Raw genomic sequence first — 20,600 nt, forward strand, 5'->3', positions numbered from 1 at the left:
CCCTCATCCACAGATACTGACATTCAATCCCACATTAATTAATTAATTAATTAATTAAATATTTTCTCAAAGTCCATGTGGTCAGCTATATCTTTTCATAAATATACTTATACATGTATATACATATACATATACACAATATAGGTTTTTCATATAAATGATTGCTTTTATTATCTGTCGATTTTCTTTTCTCTTAAAATTTTATGTACTATATTTTTCTAAATAGCTTTCATCTGTAGCACCTATAAAAGCGCATCTTCAAATGTGCACGCACGCACGCACGCACGCACACACACGCACGCACGCGCACACACACACACACACACACACACACACACACACACACACACACACACACACACACACACACACACACACAAACTGTAGAAACTTACCAATAGATGTGCTGATAGCATCGAGTCCTATATACCGGAACAGGTAGAACGCCAGACACAACACTGATATCACCTGAAACACACAAACACAGGTAAAACAAAATTAGTATCCATATTTCAAATAAACAAATAATACACATGTATCATAAACATAATAAAATACTAAATACACTGATGTACAGACATCCCTGACGACAGCCGGGAGGTGGGTGACGAAAGGGTACGGTGGGCGAATTCTGGGGTTGTTTAATTAAATACACTGTCACACAGACAATATTTACGTACCAAACATTCATCATCAATAACATTAAAATCAATGTGCTCTAGTGGCGTTGTTACAAACAAACTTTCAATAACATTGGTAATTCGGTATTTGGACCACCTCGCTGTCACCACCAGCTTTATTTTTTTTCTTAACTTTTTGCCGATGATTATCATAGTTGAGTTTCACAATTGGAGTTTTGCATTTGAAGTATTAATTTTGGTCGGTATGTCCATTATTTTTGTTTTTCTTTGCCTACACTTACTTGAAAACTGGAGACAATTCGACACACAACACTCAGTTTACTATCTTGGACAGTGCGATTTATGAATACTGTCGGTTCATCTTTTAAAACACTTGGTTTAGTTTTCTGTAATCAGATCTTGCCATAAAAAAAATTCGACGGGAGTGATTAATTGCTCCCCTAACTTAGATTATGAGGAGCCATTTACCATATTGACAAAATATAATTAATGAATGAATGAATGAATGAATGAATGAATGAATGAACGAATGAACGAACGAATTAATGAATGTATGTTTTACGACACCCCAGCACAAAAATGGAGATCGACTATTGGGTGTCAAAGAAAAGTAAGTACATCAATATGATTATTTCCATTAAACATTGTATAATTATGTAAAACAGTGTAAATAGCTGTAGAAAACGTACAATGTACGGGGGAGTTTTGGGAAGAGACAGTTATACCCCCCCCCCCCCCTCCTCCCCCCACCCCTCCTTAAACGGAAAGGTTTGTTGTAACCCGACCTATCATTTCTGTAGTCGATATTTTGTTTGTACAAATTTTATTGGGAAACACAATATTTAGTAAAAGAAAAATAAACCCTAAAGACATAACTAGGGAGAAATAAGAAAGAAAAAAGAAGTGAGTATGGTCGAGTTTCCTCGAACTGTTCTGTTTAACTAGCTAGCTGTATATGTTGAGTTTGGACCCATCTGTCTTCGTCAGCCGCCGGTGTTTGTCTCGTGGATTAAGTACATGTGTGTTTGTCGGCCAGGCTGAACGACACTTTGTAAAGATCAGCGTAAGAAGATTATCATATGCTGACAAGTGTGGAAGTATATATCGCAAATAGTGCTGTCATTTAGTGATGTGCGCATTCCAGAAATACAAAAGAGTAGCACATGAAGTGGCGACTGAGTTTCATCTCAATATCTGTATGGTCCTTAACCATATGCCTGACGCCAATATAACCGTAAATAAAATGTGTTGAGTGCGTCGTTAAATAAAACATTTCTTTCTTCTTTTTTTTCCTTCCTTCCTTCCTTCCTTCCTTCCTTCCTTCCTTCTTTCATTCCTTGTTTCCTTCCTTCCAAGATGCTATCGCCTCCGGGTCCGATGAGCCACCTAAATATCAATAAAACCTTCAACTGGCGATTGTTCTCAAGAATCTAGTCTCGATAAGCTGGCAAAAATAACATGACGTACTGTCAACATCTTGATGACTTATTCACTTTTATTATCACGCGTATAACTCGAAATAACCCCATCCACATTTATTATTATTATTTTGTCATGTCATTCCGTAAATATTTGGCGATCACAGTGCAGGTGACTCATGATAGCCAATTGTCATACATCGGGGGTTCTATTCAAATTTGGGCGACATTGTTTGAAATGTCGCTTTGTGATCGGCTCGCGGGCGGTGTGTTGTCGAGTTAATGGTCTTTTCTCGCTGACCAACCATCGGTATATCCAGGGACTGTAAAAAAAATGGGGGGGGGGGGGGGGGGGGTATGGTGACCACTTTTCCCAATTATTGTGCTCAGAATGTTAGAAATACCATTGAACACCCGAAATAAATAAAAAAAACATTTTGACGGGATGATGTGCCCGAACCCCTCTAATAGATCCACTTCCGTTGGGAACTTATCTTTCCCTCCCTCGGGCCATCAGACTCACAATGCCCCACCCTCAAATTCTCACTGTCAGTAGTAGCGATGAGCAGTCAGGTCGATTTTCATTTGTAAACAGACAAAAGCGACTGAAGCGACATAAGAATGTTGTTCTATTTTTCGTAAAAGAATATGTTGTAAAATTCCTTGCTGCTAATATGTATTAATCCATACCTGTGACGTCACACTATTGTTCAAAGTGTAGATTATTTTTCACGAACACACACAGCTATCCGTGTGAAACAATGCAAACCTGATACTAAATTTAGTGATAGTAATGTCATCTGGCGGAACACAACGAAGATTGTCGGAAACTAAATCGGAAATCAGGTTACTCGTTTAGCACGTGCATCACGCTTAAGGTCAACTATCCACTGCTGAGGTTTTCTTGACCGAATCGTTCAGATTAGGTCCGAAAGGATCCCACCGTTTTGGGTTATTAGATTTGTAAATATTCTTTGCCATTTTAACAAATATTTCCATTCATAAACAAATCAATAGATAGGGATAGAATAATAAAAATTAGTGTCAAGCTTGGCCCCATCTTCCTGTCTCAAAACGTCCAGTCTAATTCGGGTCCAGGTCATCCCCCCCCCCCCTTGTGACATTTGGCATACCCACCCCCCACCTCCGGTCATTTGCCCCTTTTAATATGAAACAACAAATACATATTCCATATTTTATTACAATATTTTATGGTAACAATAATGTATATTCCATATTACATAAAGCAATATTTTATTCAATACTACATCACAGAACAACAATAACACATAATCTATATTTTATTACAGAACATAGTAAAAAGTTTGTTTTATTTAACGACGCCACTAGAGCACATTGATTTTTTATCTTATCATCGGCTATTGGACGTCAAACATTTGGTAATTTTGACACTGTTTTGAAGAGGAAACCCGCTGTCGCCACATAGGCTACTCTTTTTTTCGACAGGCAGCAAGGGATCTTTTATTTGCGCTTCCCACAGGCAGGATAGCACAAACCATGGCCTTTGTTGAACCAGTTATGGATCACTGGTCGGTGCAAGCACTACAGAACATAGAGACAAAACAGTATTTTCACTTGAGTCTGATGCAGTGGACTATGCACTTCAGGGTGGTTTGTAGAGACTTCTCACCAGCAACACACATGGACCGGCCTCGGTGGCGTCGTGGTTAGGCCATCTGTTTACAGGCTGGTAGGCACTGGGTTCGGATCCCAGTCGAGGCATGGGATTTTTAATCCAGATACCGACTCCAAACTCTGAGTGAGTGCTCCGCAAGGCTCAATGGGTAGGTGTAAACCACTTGCACCGACCAGTGATCCATAACTGGTTCAACAAAGGCCATGGTTTGTGCTATCCTGCCTGTGGGAAGCGCAAATAAAAGATCCCTTGCTGCTAATCCGAAAGAGTAGCCCATGTAGTGGCGACAGCGGGTTTCCTCTCAAAATCTGTGTGGTCCTTAACCATATGCCTGACGCCATATAACCGTAAATAAATTGTGTTGAGTGCCTCGTTAAATAAAAACATTTCTTTCTTTGGTTGCATAGTGACCAACCGCTCCTGTAGCTGTTTGATGTGGCAACGTACTCGCTTCTTGGGAGGCTGGCCAATATCACTGATTTGCAGTGAATAATATTGAGCAGGGGGGAAATGACCGGATTCTCAGTAAGCAAAGAGGCAAATGTCCGGGGGCCGGCCAAATGTCCTAGGGGCAAATGTCCGAGAGAAGGGGGCAAATGACCGCAAGCCGTCTAATTCAGATCTAAACTTCTCAACATAAAGATATTCCAAACGTTTTCCTTAATTTACTTTCTGTGTATTATGCTCCATATATTGATCGATGTGATTATTTATGTTTGGTAATTGTTGTTGTTGTTGTTGTTGTTGTTGTTGTTATTATTGCTGCTGCTGTTACTGCTACTTCTGCTGCTGCTGCTGCTGCTGCTGCTGCTGCTGCTGCTGCTATAAAATATATTGACAGAAGCCGCAATTTCGAAGGCCATCACTTTTATTTGGATTAAATTAATAGCTGGAATTACCATTTATATTTATTAATTAGTGTATATTGTAACGATAGAATGTTTTAATGTTTTAATTTAAAAGAAAGTAGTTAATGCATTGAAAATATCGTGCGATAATTGCTATCTAATGGTTAAAGACAAACATAATATTACAGACTTAAAATGTCCATTGCTTTTCAAAAGAAGTTAATGAATTTGTAAATTATTAATAATTCTTTGGGGGGGGGGGGGGGGGGGGGGGGTCGGTCATTGAAAAATGTTTTAACTTCGATAAAATTATACAAAATATATACCAAAGATGTCATTTGGGACTACATAAGTAATTTAAGATAACGTGTGTATTTTTATGTCACAGTTTGAGATACATATTCAAATGCTTACATGTTTAGGCTACATAAAGAAATGTTAGGAACCCATTTCTTTCTTCGAGAGGTTTGCGAAAACGCATTTCGAAATAGTATTGTCTGAAGTTAGAAATTGTATAAAATAACTGACTGAATTTTAGGTATTATGTATACCAACCAAACATTTCAGTCATTATATATATTACCTAAACATTTCAGGGATTCTACATATTGCCTGATAAAACGTATTTCCTGTAACATATAATATGTATTTTACATAGTGTACTTGTACTTATTAACATATAACAGGAAGGTTGCGCTTTTTTTGTTTTTGTTGTGCCGAAATACCACCCGGCCCACAACCGTCAAACAAATGTCATCGTCAGCTATAATAGAATGTTGTTTTAACGGTTTAGATAACCATTTATTACTACAGCTACAATCTTCGAACGTTACTGAATGGAATGTTACTGAAAAGTAAAACCTAGACAGGTGGTTTAACCCCGTCCTCACGCGATTGTTGTTTTAAAACCAACCTACCATTTAGACAGATTAATATCAAACAATGAATGTACATGTAGATGTAAATGTTAAGATCGCACGAGCCTGATTTAAAACAAATGTTCAATTTCATTGTCTTGGTTTGATAAATTGTTTGATTACAGTAGACCATCAAATATGATATATTGTTACCTGATATATTGTTACCTGTTCGTGTCTGTTACAACGTAGTGTTACCTGTTCCTGACTAGGAAGTGTTAGAAATGTGATAGCTTACGACAAAACAAGCAACCCACGTGCAGTCGTTAGTCTGGCTTATTACCGGGTCATGTGCGTCCTTTTGGATTGTGTAAGAAGAAAGCCTTTATAGTAACCTCATGTGCTCTGTCAACACGATTTTCAAATACTGTAATTTATGTGTATCAATTCGTGGAAACAATCGCAAACTATTTCGTTCTGAGTAAAACTTAATATTGATTATATAAAAATATTCTATAATAAAAAAAATTAATAAAAAAAAAACCTACTATTTTTCGAAAGCAATATTAATAAGCTACCAGAAAAACTGAACAATACTCATAAAATTTTACAATGGCTAACCATTAACTACCCTTGGTTACCCGTTGAAATTGGACGCTTGAATCACATACTTTTAGAGTATAGAATTTGTACATTATGTAATGTTATGTAATGGGCATAGGCGACGAGTTCCATTGCCTTTTTATCTACCATTTGCTACACCCTTATTATTATATGCGACCAAGTACTTTAAACGAATCAGTACCCTAAAGAAATTAGGATGTTTCATAATTGTAATAATGGATAAATTTAAACGTCATTGACAACAAAGATCTAAACCTTAAAGGGACACGCCCTAGTTACGGCTAGTTGTTAACCATTACGGCGTTGTTTTTGGCTATTAAACCCATTTTTCACAAATAAAATTGCACTTTACTTACATTTTATTATTTAGAATACACATTTTCATTCACCTGAAGTGCTTTTTGGTAATGCTGGTAATCCTGATGTTTGTAAAACCACGAAATGCATTTTTTGTATTTCTTAAAATGCCGCGCGCACTCGAGAAAAAAACGTTAAACAAGCGAGGTCCAATCTATTTTTAGAGGGAATCTTCCTGTGTAAACGTCACAGACATTGGTATACCACGTGACCGTTATCATTTTGGTTCGGTTTGTTTTCTCGTGCACGGTTCGCGCAATCACCATCCGATTTGTTGTCGTAGAGATATTTCTTCACAGTTCGTGAACATTTTCAGTAACAATAAGGTTTAGACAAGTAAGTGTCTCAATACAAAACGTTATAAACCCTTAAAACCAATAATTTTGCTAAGTCTTACGATATCTGGAGAGGGGATACAACCAGGACAGAACAGTTGGAACATGTCCAGGAGAGGTGAAAGGAACGCATCCCAAGTCTGTGAAATTTGTCGTGATGTAGGCATGGTTGTGCTTCGAGCGACATCTACCGGTGACATCAGAATACTAACTTTCAAAATTATTTCAAGCAATTGGCACATGGGGATTCCCATGGTATTTATCGATATAAAACCTGCTTTTTCACTCCATTTGATAAAAACGTGATCTAGGTGTGTTACAGGTTTGTAGATTAATCAAATTATAATTTATTTTCGCTGGATGGAACTAGGGTGTGCGGCTTTAATACACAAACGTTTTTGGACCGCACCCCCACCATCCCGAAAAAAAGTATTTAGAAACTCATGGTTAAACATTGAATACCACACCCACCATCAAAAACAAACATATTTCCTAAAGTATTATCAGTATGTAGTGTACAATAAATACGTTTAATAACTTATTCATTTATAACTACTTGGACACCCGTATTTCTGTATTATTACATAATATGTTGACATGTGTGGTTGAATGTCTTTGTGTATTTGTATTGTAATTAATTTATTTTCTGAGAACCATCTTGCCACGTGTATATAATAAAATGTTTATGTATATATTCCTCCTATGCTGTTGTTCAACGTCGCAAGTGTAAATGAAGTCTTGTCTTGTCTACATATTTACTTTCTTCTGGAATAATCAACAATTGTAATACGATACATACAAAACATTGCGGTCCCAACGCTCAGGCCAAAGTGCTGTTGCATAGTACACCATAATTATCGTCTGTACCCGGTCTTTGCGATGTGGCCGCCGGTAATAGTACATGTCATGTGAGTTATCGTGCACAGAGCAAACTGAAAATCATAGTGTGTCCTTATCAATGCTGATAATTTGTCAACCTACTTGTGGAGCGGTCACTGGTGTCCTAAATTGTCTCTTATCATTCCCCGCTGCGGGTACTAATTACACAGACGCTGCCCACTGTCCGAGGTCATAAAAAACGGTGGTCACTTTATACGAGAACCAAAATGTAGGTCACCAGATTTCTGATTACAAGTTCAGAACGTGTTTTCGTGTTGTATTTTCTTGAGAGATGATTGTCAATTTGTCATGGTATTATTGGTGCTGTTTAGAACCATGGACTAAATGATTGTGGTTTTATTGGATGTTTGCAGTGTTGTAGTAGTGGTGGTGGTGGTGATTGTAATAGTAGTAGTAGTAGCAGCTGTTGTTGTTGTTGTTTTTGTCGTTGTAGTTCGTTTGGTATATCAAATGACGTGGTATGTGGTGTGGTGTGGTGTGGTGTGGGTGTCCTGTTTGTGGGATGGATGGTGCATATAAAAGATCCCTTGCTACTAATGAAAACATGTAGCGGGTTTCTCTGAAAATATATGTCAAAATTACCAAATGTTTTACGTCCAATAGCCGATGATTAATAAATCCATGTGCTCTAGTAGTGTCGTTAAACAAAACGATTTTCAACTTTGTTTGGGGATCTGTGTTTTACTACAAGAAACGCAATTGTACTATATTGGTAATACAGTGAGATCCTAGTAATAACATTTACACACATTCCATAATGAATTCGTACAAACAGATAAGTGTTATTTCAGAAGGTATCTGGGTTTGTTTTGTTGTTGTTGGGTTTTGTTTGTTTTTTGTTGTTGTTGTTGTTGTTTTTTTTTTTGTTGTTGTTTTTTTGGGGGGGGGATTGGGGGAGGGGGTTGTTTCTTTTTGTTGGGTTCTTTTGGTTTGTTTGTTTGTTTGTTTGTTTGTTTGTTTTTGGGGGTTTTCTTTTTTTTGGTGGGGGTGGTGGAGGGGACAACGTAACTATTAACATTTTATTGTTTCTTTATTTTTCATTTTGTTAACTGTATTTCATGTATGGTGACATGGGTATAGTAGTCTTTGATTAGGGAATATGTATTTGTTCACATGTATTTATCTTCATTTCTGCTTTTGTTTTCCTTTTGGAAAGGTGAGGGCGATATGAGTATTCTGTTATATCGATAGATGTTACATTGATATACATGTATAAAGTGTAGGTTGCTGCCAACTTATTTTTAATTACTACGTGTGTAAGGTGTGAATTAAAACAACATTGTCTTGTTCAGATGCTCATTTCAGCTCTAAGTGTTACACATGAGTAGGACCACCAGTGGTGTCAGTATCCATATCAGTACAAAAGACCATATTTGTGTTAACATCAGGTGTAATGTGAAAATCAGCCCAAGCTGAGTACCGAGAACACTGGAAACAAGTGACCTGTGGCGCACCTGTTATCTACCCGTGTCGTGCCTCTGATTACTTCCACCTGGTTGGTCTTCCACAGGTGCGACACTTCGCGCTCTGTTATTACAACTCTTTTCACTGCACACCTTTGAGGGTATTCCCTGCGAGAACTGATGTCTCAGAAGATTGTCAGTAAAATGGGTTGACAAATAATACAAACAGAACGACATTGTGCGAGTTAGCCTGCAGGTGAACCCCATAGAGTAAAAGTACCATAAACATAAACTTGTTAAATAGAAGTTTACTCTCATAACGCACGAAGTGGACCATTGGTCACAGTAAATGTATTATTGCTTATTATTAACTGTTCGGGTGTATATTGTTAACGGAGAACTATTTGCATATGTAATGTCCCAGCAAAATAATAATTTTCAAGAGAATATAATGTAGAATAAATAAATTAATATTGCTAAGTGATGTTGCATTTTTTTGGTTCATTATACAAGTGGTCTCAAAGTGCGCGGTGACATTATTTTTACTTCTGACTAGTTTTAACAACTTGAGAACTGGCTGATATTGAACAGCCAGAATTTGCTGAAAAGGTATACAATGTTTACCACTGACCAGTCAGCGTATTATGATACTGTTTATGCAACAGATATTGACAGGCACTGACCCTAGTTATTACATGCTGTAAAAAAAGTTTCAGTTAATACAGATTTTTATTCTTAACGGGGCAATCTCAAAGTTGCACGATGACAATCTAATTAAAATTAGCTCCACTATTACATGTGGATCTAACACCAGCCAGTTGGAGCTCATGTCCACCAATGAAAACCTTACTTGCAGAATCCTGCCAGTGATTTAAAAATAATTTGAAAACATTCCGAATTATCCTGAGGGTACACGACATGTTTCGTGTGAATTATTTTATAAAATAAATAATTTGTAATGTAAAACTGAAGACTGATTTAGTTGTGTGTTTTTTTTATAAATAAATAAATAAATAAATAAATAATTTTTTAATGTAAAATTGAAGACTGATAACCCACCCCGTACGTATTGGTATGGTTCGCTGTACTGCGGCCACTAAAATAGACTCGCCCGATATTTTTAGAATTTGTATGCTCCCAAATAACGTTATAAAAGGCGAAATGTGATTGGTCAATATTTAAATTATTATTTACAGACGAAATGTTACCTGGACATTGGGGACTACGCAGTGTTGTTCGTTTTAAATCACTGGCAGGATTCTGCAAGTAAGGTTTTGATTGGTGGACATGAGCTCCAACTGGCTGGTGTTAGATCCACATGTAATAGTGGAGCTAATTTTAATTAGATTGCACGATGACCAACTTTTTTTATTATTATTATGAATCCAATAAGGGTGACTGACTGACTAACACGTGACGTTAAATTTTTAAAACAGACAGACAGACAGACAGACAGACACACACACAGACAGACAGACAGTTTTATTAAAGTCTCAACTCATTACAACAAAATAAAATTTAGCATATAAATACAAGCAATATAAATTATAAAATTGTAATGAACCACTCTATACTGAGTTATGAGAGAGACTATTCAGTAAAAATATCTAAAAGACAAATAAACAACCTAATACAGGAGTTAAAACAATGACAGCACAAATAAAACAAATATACATTGAGATATATTTGAATTGGAATTGTATCTCCATTTTGACAAAGATGTTGCCTCTATTTTACAGGGTATGCGTTAAATTTGTAGTTTATATTGTTCACCAATACAACTACTGTGTTTGAATAGATTGGCAACACAATATAATTTTGATGTCATATAACTCAGTTATTTATCACAAATACATGTAAACACAGCGAAATATGACAAATGTAATATTGAGAATGCACCTTTAAATGACACTTCTTGGCTTATATTATTATACTTACGCGTGATATTCATATATACTCGAAATTTTAATATACTTGTGATAGTTTCCACAGCTCTTTACACTGTTTTAATTTTATGTTAATGTTAATCATCAAGTATTCATATTTGACCCAATAGCCTCATTCATCCATTCATCCATCCATCCATCCATCCATCCATCCATCCATCCATCCATCCATTCGTTCCATCCATCCATTCGTTCCTTCCTTCCTTCCTTCCTTCCTTATTTCTTCAGCTGGTTAGATCACGCCTATATAAAATACTTTGAATGGCTGTGAACTCCAGAGTTGACTTAAGGAGTTACGTTATTACCGGAATCACAATTGGTGTCTCGGACCTACCCTATGGTCAACTAGACCACAAAAATCAAGCCAAACGCCCCCGATAAACTTTTAACCTTAAATCTAACAAACAGTAACCATGGTAAGGTAATCCGTGGCGGAATGTCCATCGGGGTATTTTCTACCACCCGCTTCGTGGACAGGTCAGGAAGAAAAGGTCACATAGCTGAGAGGATCATGGGAATAACAGGTCGTTCGTGACATGTCCCCTTTGTGGTGGGACAACTTTCAACAAGATGGTATCCTATTACAAAGCACTGGAGTAAGTGAGTGGAGATGCAAGGAGGGACATTTGACCTAGGGCACCAGGTTCGAGGTGGGACACAAATGATCTAGAAAATAGCTGTTCCCACCAGACCATAACCCATTAAAATATTTCTGTTGTATATTTGACATTAAATTTCAGTATAGCACTCAGTTTTCATCTGTTTTTTATACTGAGATGGTGGAAGTAAATAATGTTTTCGTTCTATTTATACGTGAGCATAAATCATGTTCGTGACACCAATGTACGAACATATAATGTTTGTCTTGCGTCTGTTTCAATTTTCTTACGTAACAGACTAAAATAGGAAACAATGTCGTTCTTCTTTTGTTTGTTGTTGGTGTGTGTGTATGTGTGTGTGTGTGGTGTGTGTGTGTGTGGGGGGGGGGGGTATTTTTCAGAAAACACTTATATAAATTCATATTAAAGATAACTGCATCCTTGATGACTAAGTAGTCATCCCCGTATTAAGCATTGTAAACTGAAGTCAAATGTGTCAGATGATGGGGATATGAAGGATGCTTTGATACTGTAGTTGTATGCAGTTGGCAGTAATGCTGCATATGTTACTCTACTCGGGTTTGGCTTTAACTATTATCATGTAATTGTGTCAAACAAGTTGTCCCTAGTATATATTGGAAGGCCATCGTAAAGTACGACATACAACTAATTAATATTGACGCAATGCAAGACAGTATTTGTTTCATTTGTGTATACTTATTTTCGTGTTAAAATCCCAACATGCTGTCCCGGGCACACAACTAAGCTAGATGGGCTGTCTGTCTAGGGCAGTGGGTTAGCGGGTAGTTTGTTAGTGGTTATAGATATATCATTTTACTACTTTAGTCTCGTTCATTACATTTGTCACAAGATGTTCATCTTGGTCATGTATATAATTAAGGTTCTACATATATGCTTTTGACTTCCGTTTTGCCCATAGCATAATTTGACACCCAATAGCCGATGTATTTTTCGTGCTGGGGTGTCGCACTCTACTCTACTCTACTCTACTCTACTCTACTCTACTCTGTCATATATGTTTTTTTGTTAATTCAAAATATGTACTAATATTTAAACATTTCTACAAGTTATATTGTTTATACACTTAAAGAAGATTACACAATTAGACTGACCGACATTATAATATCTATTGTTTCCCATCAGAAATATCTAAAGAAATCTTTATACGGAAAACAAAACGGCTTCTATACTGTGGTCGTTTAGATGGTTACATTTAATGTTTACGTCAATAATTTATGTCGACGGAATTCACAGATAAACGATTGCATTAGCTGCGATGTATTATTCATGTATCTACACAATAGGAGAATGTCTGAGAGTCTTCCTTTTTCAAATACCAAGAATACCATGGCTTTACAAGACATGAAGCAATTGTTCCACTAAATATGTGCATTAATGTTTTCATTTTCATTGTCTACTATTGTAAGGGTCATGGTTGTATATTAACATGATTTTCGTACTTAAATCCAATTTAGATTTCTTTAAGTTGTCCTTGGTATCAACTATGTTGGCTGTGATTACAGGGTAGGGGTTAATGGTTTCTTGTTAGGTAAAGAAAACATTGGTATAATGGCCTTTCAGCTCCATATTTCAATCGTTATAATGGGGTGTTTTTTTTATGTGGGAGCCAGCACTGGGATGTAACTCCAGTATCTACAACTCTGATCTGAAATTCATTGGATTAACCACTAACGTTACTAAGGCCAATTAATGATGGTCATAGACGGATTTGTTCTTCTTTGCCTTACCGGTATATAGGTCAGTTACCAATGTCGACATGTAGTCTTAATATTCACCTAGGAGTTACTTTCCTAAAGCCTAAACTAGCTAAAAACCCTAGAACATCCATGTTAACCAAGGAACAAGCATCTCATGCCATGATTTTGACATTTAATTTGGTACAAGTAAAGCTGAGTACTTAATAGCATGATTGGCAACATTACCTGACCTTTGATTCCAAACTATCCAGTTCCCGTGTACAGCTTGCTTTGAACAGGTGCCTGTGCTTACAACCAACTATAAACTGAGTATTCTTAATGCAAACAATACACATAAATACGTTTTACTCGTAAGTTATAGTAATAATTCGGGAGCCTCCCGGATGGGTGATTTGGGGGTTAGGGTGGGAGTTGTGTCTAGAGTTAATACTTTTATTGTGTTTTAATTTTAATTAAATACATTTAATTATAATAGTATACGTTTTAGTGTATGACAGAGTAATATGATGTTTAAAAGGATGACTTTGCCATGTTTTAGTGTCACTTCCCCGATTCCACCTAAAGGTACAAATTAAGTTTTTTAATATATATATCTTTTTTCTTTTTTTTTTTTGTGGGTTTCTTGGGTTTTTTTGTTTTGTGGGTGTGTTTTTTTGTTGTTGTTTTTGCTTTTGTTTTCGAGGGGGAGGGGATGTACAGTTCAACATTTTATTCATTATTTTTTATGTTCTTATTATTGTTTTCTAAATAAATAATTAAACAGACTAGTTTACTAAGTCTGTGTCTGGCATAGAAGGATGCTTCTATACCATCTTTTGTGTCCTGTGGTGTTTAAAGATTAAAGGGTTACAGCGTCTGTTGGATTACTGTAAATTTATATCCTGGTGGATCATCGCCTAGGAGCCTCGCTTTTTTTCCGGAATTTTCCGGAATCGTTTCGCTCCCGCCAACGGAATAAACGGACACAGGAACCTAACTCTTAAACAGTTCTGGTGTCCTCCTTTTCCACATCCAAAATACTTCAACCACTACAATAACAATAGTATAATCTTTCTGCATGGTGCCATGTTTGGACGACGGCTGGGCGTCTGGGGGGGGGGGGGGGGGGGGGGGGGGCATTTGTGGATAGGGTGGCAGTAGGGTTTGGCTAGGGCGATAAAGCCATTTAAACGCGTTAGAACGTGAATTTTGGTGTAAATAAAAACCTTTGTCTTCCCCTATGCAGTTAATAGTCTAACCTGTTTAACGGCCACCTAAATTAAGAGGCCATATTTTTATCCTTCTAAATCATCTCAGAAACTAACCTGTATTAAGCATCATCCTGTCTTAAAAGCCATCTGTATATTACGAAATCTTCATCCGATATTTTCTATTGATGATGTTGGGTGTTTTGTTGTTGTTGTTGTTGGGGTTTTGGGGGGGGTGGGTATATTTAATTTTTTCGTGAACAAGTTGCTGTTGAGTTAATAAGTAAGCCAGGTATTCATATTAATATTCAACAAGCTTTTTGAAGCACGATCTAAAACTTGTGTATTTATAGATACTATATATGCAAGGTACATGTATAAATAATTATTGTATAAATAATGCGTGCACTCGTTTGCCCTTCTTGACTTACGTGAGTTTACAAAAAGAGTTGTCAATGCTACGGGTTGTCGTCGGTTTCACATATCGCTGCACATTGTACAAACCCTACGGTGGATTGATAATAGTGCAGGTAAAAATACACAGTTAAAAAGTATGCAAAGCATGCAATCTAGGACCACGTGTATATTTTACTGTTATTTGAGATAATTGTGGATCTTTACCGCTTCATATTTGGACTGTAGCTAATGAATGTGTGTTGTCTTGTATATGAAGCTTGGTCGCTATGCATTTAACTCTTTTCAGAACAAAAACACCGGGTAGTTGTAATCCAGGTTGTAATGCAAATATGGTGGAAACAATTTAGGGTATATTTACTTTTAAGTCTGGTTCGTAGAGTCGTGACATGGACATGTTGTTGTTTTGGGGGGGAGGGGGGGGGGGGGGGGGGGGTTGGGGGGGTTTCTTTTGTTTTGGGGTTGTTGGGTTTTTTTTCTTTCTTTTTTATCTTTTAGCATTACAACTAAATCTAAACTGAACTCGCATAACTCTGTATTCGTCAAACATGATATATACTTGTGCGTGTATGTCGCTGCAGTCTACACTACACGTATCAACATAATTATGCAATGTTTGACAGCTAAAACACACCGATGCTCATCAAAATTCAGGGCTGGAACGAGTCTAAAATAACTAGCAAGAAGCAGTAAAATAAAACTATCAGCTGCAGAGAACTATGACGGTTCCTATCCTAAAATTAATAGCGAGGGTCAATATATTTTTTAAAACCCTCTAATTGAGGGTCTTCTCTAAAAAGGAAAACTCATTTGTTATTAAATTATATTTTCCATCCCATGCCCCCTCGCTAGGTATACCCACAGGCGCCTTCGCTAGTTACGCCACCCCATGCACCTTCCTTACATACGCCACCCGTGTCCCCATGTTAGGTACACCCTGAAAGTATAAACATACATACCAGTGTGTAGTACCCGCATACGGCGCTACCCGTCCGCGTGTTGGACCAGCACAGAAACGCTTTGATTATCGCCATCCTGTAGTGTCGTCTGCTTGTTGTGATCAGCTCTTGAATTCTCGTCTGCTACGATCACGTCTGAATGGGGCATGCTACACACATTTCTAAACAAACATCCTCTTCTCTGCTAACAGCATAATTATACCTGTGACACGTCTCCGGTTTTTAAATCAAAACTACAAAAAGTATAAGCATATCACAAATGTGATGTTTCTTTTACTATTTTGTGCAAGTCCTGTGGTGTCTCTTTATCCGTCTTCTTAGGTATAATCACAAGGAAAATATCAGCTGTTCAAATAAATCTTTTGACTCTTAAACAGTTAAAGAAAATTAACAATTAACAGTCACAATGCATGGTCGACTTCGTGGGTATCCGAGTGTTGAGTACTATCTCGTCTCAGGGGTATTGCGGAATGTTACTGGAAACCTCTCGAGTTGTACTTAGTCCGATAGTCAGGTACACCGATCGCACAGCCAATCAGGTCGGTGCTCCGGGTCGTGTAGACCACTCTTCCCTCACAATAGATTGACATGGTTCGCCAAACAAATAGTTGGGGGCAGAACAGTTAGGCGGGAGGCCTGTTAGAGGTGGATTCAGGAAATACAGCGTGACACTCATTATATTTCTTATTGAAATAAACCTAACCACTAACAACTAACCCACTGTCCTGGACAGACATCCCAGATAGCTGAGTGTGCCTATGAAGTTGAAATGAAATGAAATGGAATGGAATGGAATAATCCAGTGTAAAAATAGTTTGGAGTTTTTCCCTTATTTTTAGATATTTGGACATATCTAAATTAATAAATTATATATGAATAATAGTACTATATATTCGTATCTTTTTGTTTTTGAGTTTAGTTTGACTTTAACTTACGATATGCCACTGAGTTTTCCAATAAACAAATATGTATTTTGTAAAAATTACCTAATATATTGCAATTTACGTTCCATCATGTTTTTAATTGATTCAGGTATAGTTATATTATTACTTTGAAGAATTTATATCTAATTTAGTTAATAGACCTCTTTCACATTCCCATTGCGCATGTGCGCGAAGAGTACCGAATTGGACGGTATCGAGGCTATATATAAATTGGGAGCATGATCGACAGAACCGAAGAGGTCAACCTATGGGCAACCTAGGCAGACACCACAGCACCTTATCTCTTTGGCATATTAATTGCTCCATTCAAAATTCAATAACCCCCCCCCCCACCGACTTGGTCGGGCTTCTGGTGCTCCCTTGCACCTGCCAGAGCGAGTTCTTAAGGGCTCAATGGGTAGGTGTAAAGCCACTACATCCTCTCCTCTCTCACTAACCACCAACCAACTAACAGCTAACCCACTGTCCTGGACAGACACCACAGATAGCTGATGTGTATGCCCAGGGTAGTGCGCTTGAACCTTAATTGGATATAAGCACGAAAATATGTTGAAATGAAAATGAATGATCGACAGTTGTCGTGAGTGTCGTGAGTAGCTTCGTAAGAGTTGTGAATATCTAGCGACTAACGTACATATTTCGTATAAGATGTTAAAATAGCTGCGAAAAACGGTCTACTAAAGTTTACATCGGAATGGTTTAAGACCAAAAGCAGTGAAACATTACCGTAGACGAAATCTCTGGAGCCGCCTGTCAAGGTTATTTTAACAATGCAAAATTAAAAGATTCATACAATAAAATGAACTTTAGTGGAACGTGTTTTAACAATTACAATTATAGTTAAATACTCACGCGGATTTCCAGTGATGTTTAATTCTCCACATGTATCAGTATTTAAAATTTAATCAAATATGCCTCCCCTTCCCCCTAAAAAAACAACAAAACCCCTAACTCACATAGACTTTTATCACAGCTCTATTTTCCCCTTACCGTTTCATTAAAAAAAGACAATCGTACAACTACTAATCAATGTTACATGTCTATCCACATATTATTTATTTATGTATTTATGTATTTACTTATTTACTTATTTTATTTATTATTTTATTTCATTTCATTTCATTTTATTTTCACTATCATTTATATCAGATACATACAACTTCACTTGGAACAATATCTGATATTTACGAAGTTTTAAAACATATATGAGCCGTCTTTACATGAAGATCACTTTGAAGTAAACATATATCTGAAGTAAACATATATCTGTATGTACAATAGTGTTTGGTTACTATTTCTGTATTTTGTACCTGAGAACATTGGTCAAGATCGTTAGCCAATGTATTTATAATAAATGATACATGGCATACTTCTCACATCCCACAAACAGGATAGCATACACGACGTCCTTTGATGGATCACTGGTTGGGCCCACTGAGGAGAATCGAACTTTCAGCAAATGGAATTTCAGACAGACGTTCTTGTTACGTTACCTCGGTAATTTGGGGACAAGGACTTTTATGTGTAAAATCCGATTATGTTCCTTTTCATTTGAGCGGAACTCTCAATACTGCGGTGGGGGGTGGGGGGGGGGGGGGGAGTCGTCCGATCCCTCTTGGCTACGGGTCTGACATTGGACTTAATACGTTTGCTTCAAAACATTCAAAATAAAATTTAATCTTTCTTAGGTTAAATAATCTTGCTTCTAATTTAAATAGCTGTACATGCAATACAGTTATATTTCTGACCATTCTCAGGTCGGTAGCAACCAAGAAGTCGGAGGAGGGACTATAGCCACACTTTTATAAACCCGGTTTAAAATAGGGCTTTTGCCCCCCCCCCCCCCCCCCCACCACCACCACCAACTAGACTGTGTCCCTCCACTACAGATTGTGCCCCCTCCCCTCCCCCAACTCCAGATATCGTCTCTACGGGCCTGATTCTAATGTTTTATATACCATAGCTCAACTTTCATATGTATCATTTAATTTTATTCCAACAAAATTTTAAATAACTTGGTGAAAAAAAATCCCGACAAGAATCCTGAATGTATTTATCTGTATAATGCTTTATAAATATTTAAATTATGTTAAATACAATAAATATCTGCATACATACACGCGCGCGCACATTAATATTATTTCAGCCCATATCCGATATTTATTGCGTACGAATCCGAACCGATGGTTTGTCGGGCGTTAACAACAAAATATCTTTTATTTCGCGATAAGCAATAATTCACAAATGTCTGCAATAAATCTTGTTGGATGTCGACAGAATTTTCGTGGAGATATTCACATTCCTATTGCGTGGCCTTCCATTGGCTACCCCCCCCCCCCCCCCCCCCCCCCCCCCAACTTGTCCACATGTCTATTTTTGCGAGATCTCGCGTGAGTTCGCGGTTTGCGTCCTCTTGTTAATCCACAACGGGCACATGCGCAGTGGAATGTGAAAGAGGTCTATTACTGCGTCTAGCTCAGTCAGTAGAACGCTCCGGGTGTGCTTCTATGGGTCGAAGAATCGAATTCCCTCGGTAGACCCATTATCTGATTAGGCTTTCCCCGTTCCAACCAGTGATATTTCAAAGACCGTGGAATGTGCCGTCTTGGTTGAGGGAAAGTACATATAAAATATCCCTTACTACTATTGAAAATATATCAAAACATTGTAAATTTGTCCAGCTTGAGTACTACATGCCTTTCGAGAAACAATTGTTATCAATGAAGTAAAAAATTATCGATGTAAAGGTAAGCCTATTTAACATCATACATAGGATTATTGTTGTATTAGACACATTTTGAACGCTTTTCATATAAGCTTGTCTCTGATTGAGAGCGATTATAACTGTCCAAATGTCCGTCTAGCACTTGAAAGGCAAATTAGTTGGGCAACTACTAGCATCTGCCCCAGTCCCAGCCACTGGCCATGCCAGAGATTGACTCGGGGATGAATATGCCTGAATCGTAAAGCCTATGATACATCTACAAAGACTCCGAGACTTCTTAGATGTATCATGGGCTTAATGGATACAGGCATCATCAAATTATTTCATTTGACTTGACAATGACTACATGGAATGTTTCCTTTAAAAACTATGTGTCATAATTACAAATGCCAATGATTTAAACATATGTATTGCAGTAAAAATTAACGGTTTTGGGATTGGCCAACAGTTAGACGCCTATATCAAAGGCTCTCCCAGAATTTTACACCAATGCAATATTTATAGTCAGCATGACGTGTACATAATATCTTTAGAACTATGACATACTTTGAGAAAAGTGAAAGAAAGAAAGAAAGAAAGAAAGAAAAAAAACAAAACAAAAAGGAGATGTAATAGAAGAAAGATAAAGAAAGCGGAATCGTGGTTGTTAACATAATACATGTATTTTATTAATCTGCTTTGTGTGCCCAGTGATTAATTTTCTTCAAAACATTTACTCTTCATACTGTAGCCGATGATTAATTAATTAATGTGCTCCAGTGGTGTCTTTAAACAAAACAAAGTTTACTTTCCATCTACTGGCCCAAGGGCTGGATGTTGTTCAGTGGTAGAGCAGACATTGCATGCATGTCATGGTGTGTACTGTCCTGTAGGGAAGTGCATAACCAACATCCCTTGCTGCTTTATCGTTACGAGTAATCTATGTGGCGGCGGACCGGCTCCCCTTTTTCTAAACGACCAAATGTCTAAATAACCATGTCATGTCATGTCATGTTATTATTACACATCAAATAACAATGAGGTATCATTCCAATATTTGAGTATTCT

The 20,600-nt window shown here is 37.3% G+C and overlaps 1 protein-coding gene across 1 annotated transcript in view; it reads right to left on the reverse strand.

The window, feature by feature from the left end:
• Window positions 1–16,386, reverse strand: part of LOC121375538 — a 23,000-nt gene extending 6,614 nt beyond the window's left edge. The window contains exons 1-2 of the mRNA XM_041503040.1: window positions 15,885–16,386; window positions 396–468 (exon numbers count right to left, since the gene is read on the reverse strand). Coding sequence (XP_041358974.1) covers window positions 396–468; window positions 15,885–15,959 — 148 coding nt within the window. The 5' untranslated portion in view covers window positions 15,960–16,386. The remainder of the gene's footprint in view (window positions 1–395; window positions 469–15,884) is intronic.
• Window positions 16,387–20,600: the final 4,214 nt, after the last annotated feature.

Source organism: Gigantopelta aegis, chromosome 6, assembly GCF_016097555.1.
Source record: "Gigantopelta aegis isolate Gae_Host chromosome 6, Gae_host_genome, whole genome shotgun sequence".
In the NCBI taxonomy this organism is placed as follows: domain Eukaryota; kingdom Metazoa; phylum Mollusca; class Gastropoda; order Neomphalida; family Peltospiridae; genus Gigantopelta; species Gigantopelta aegis.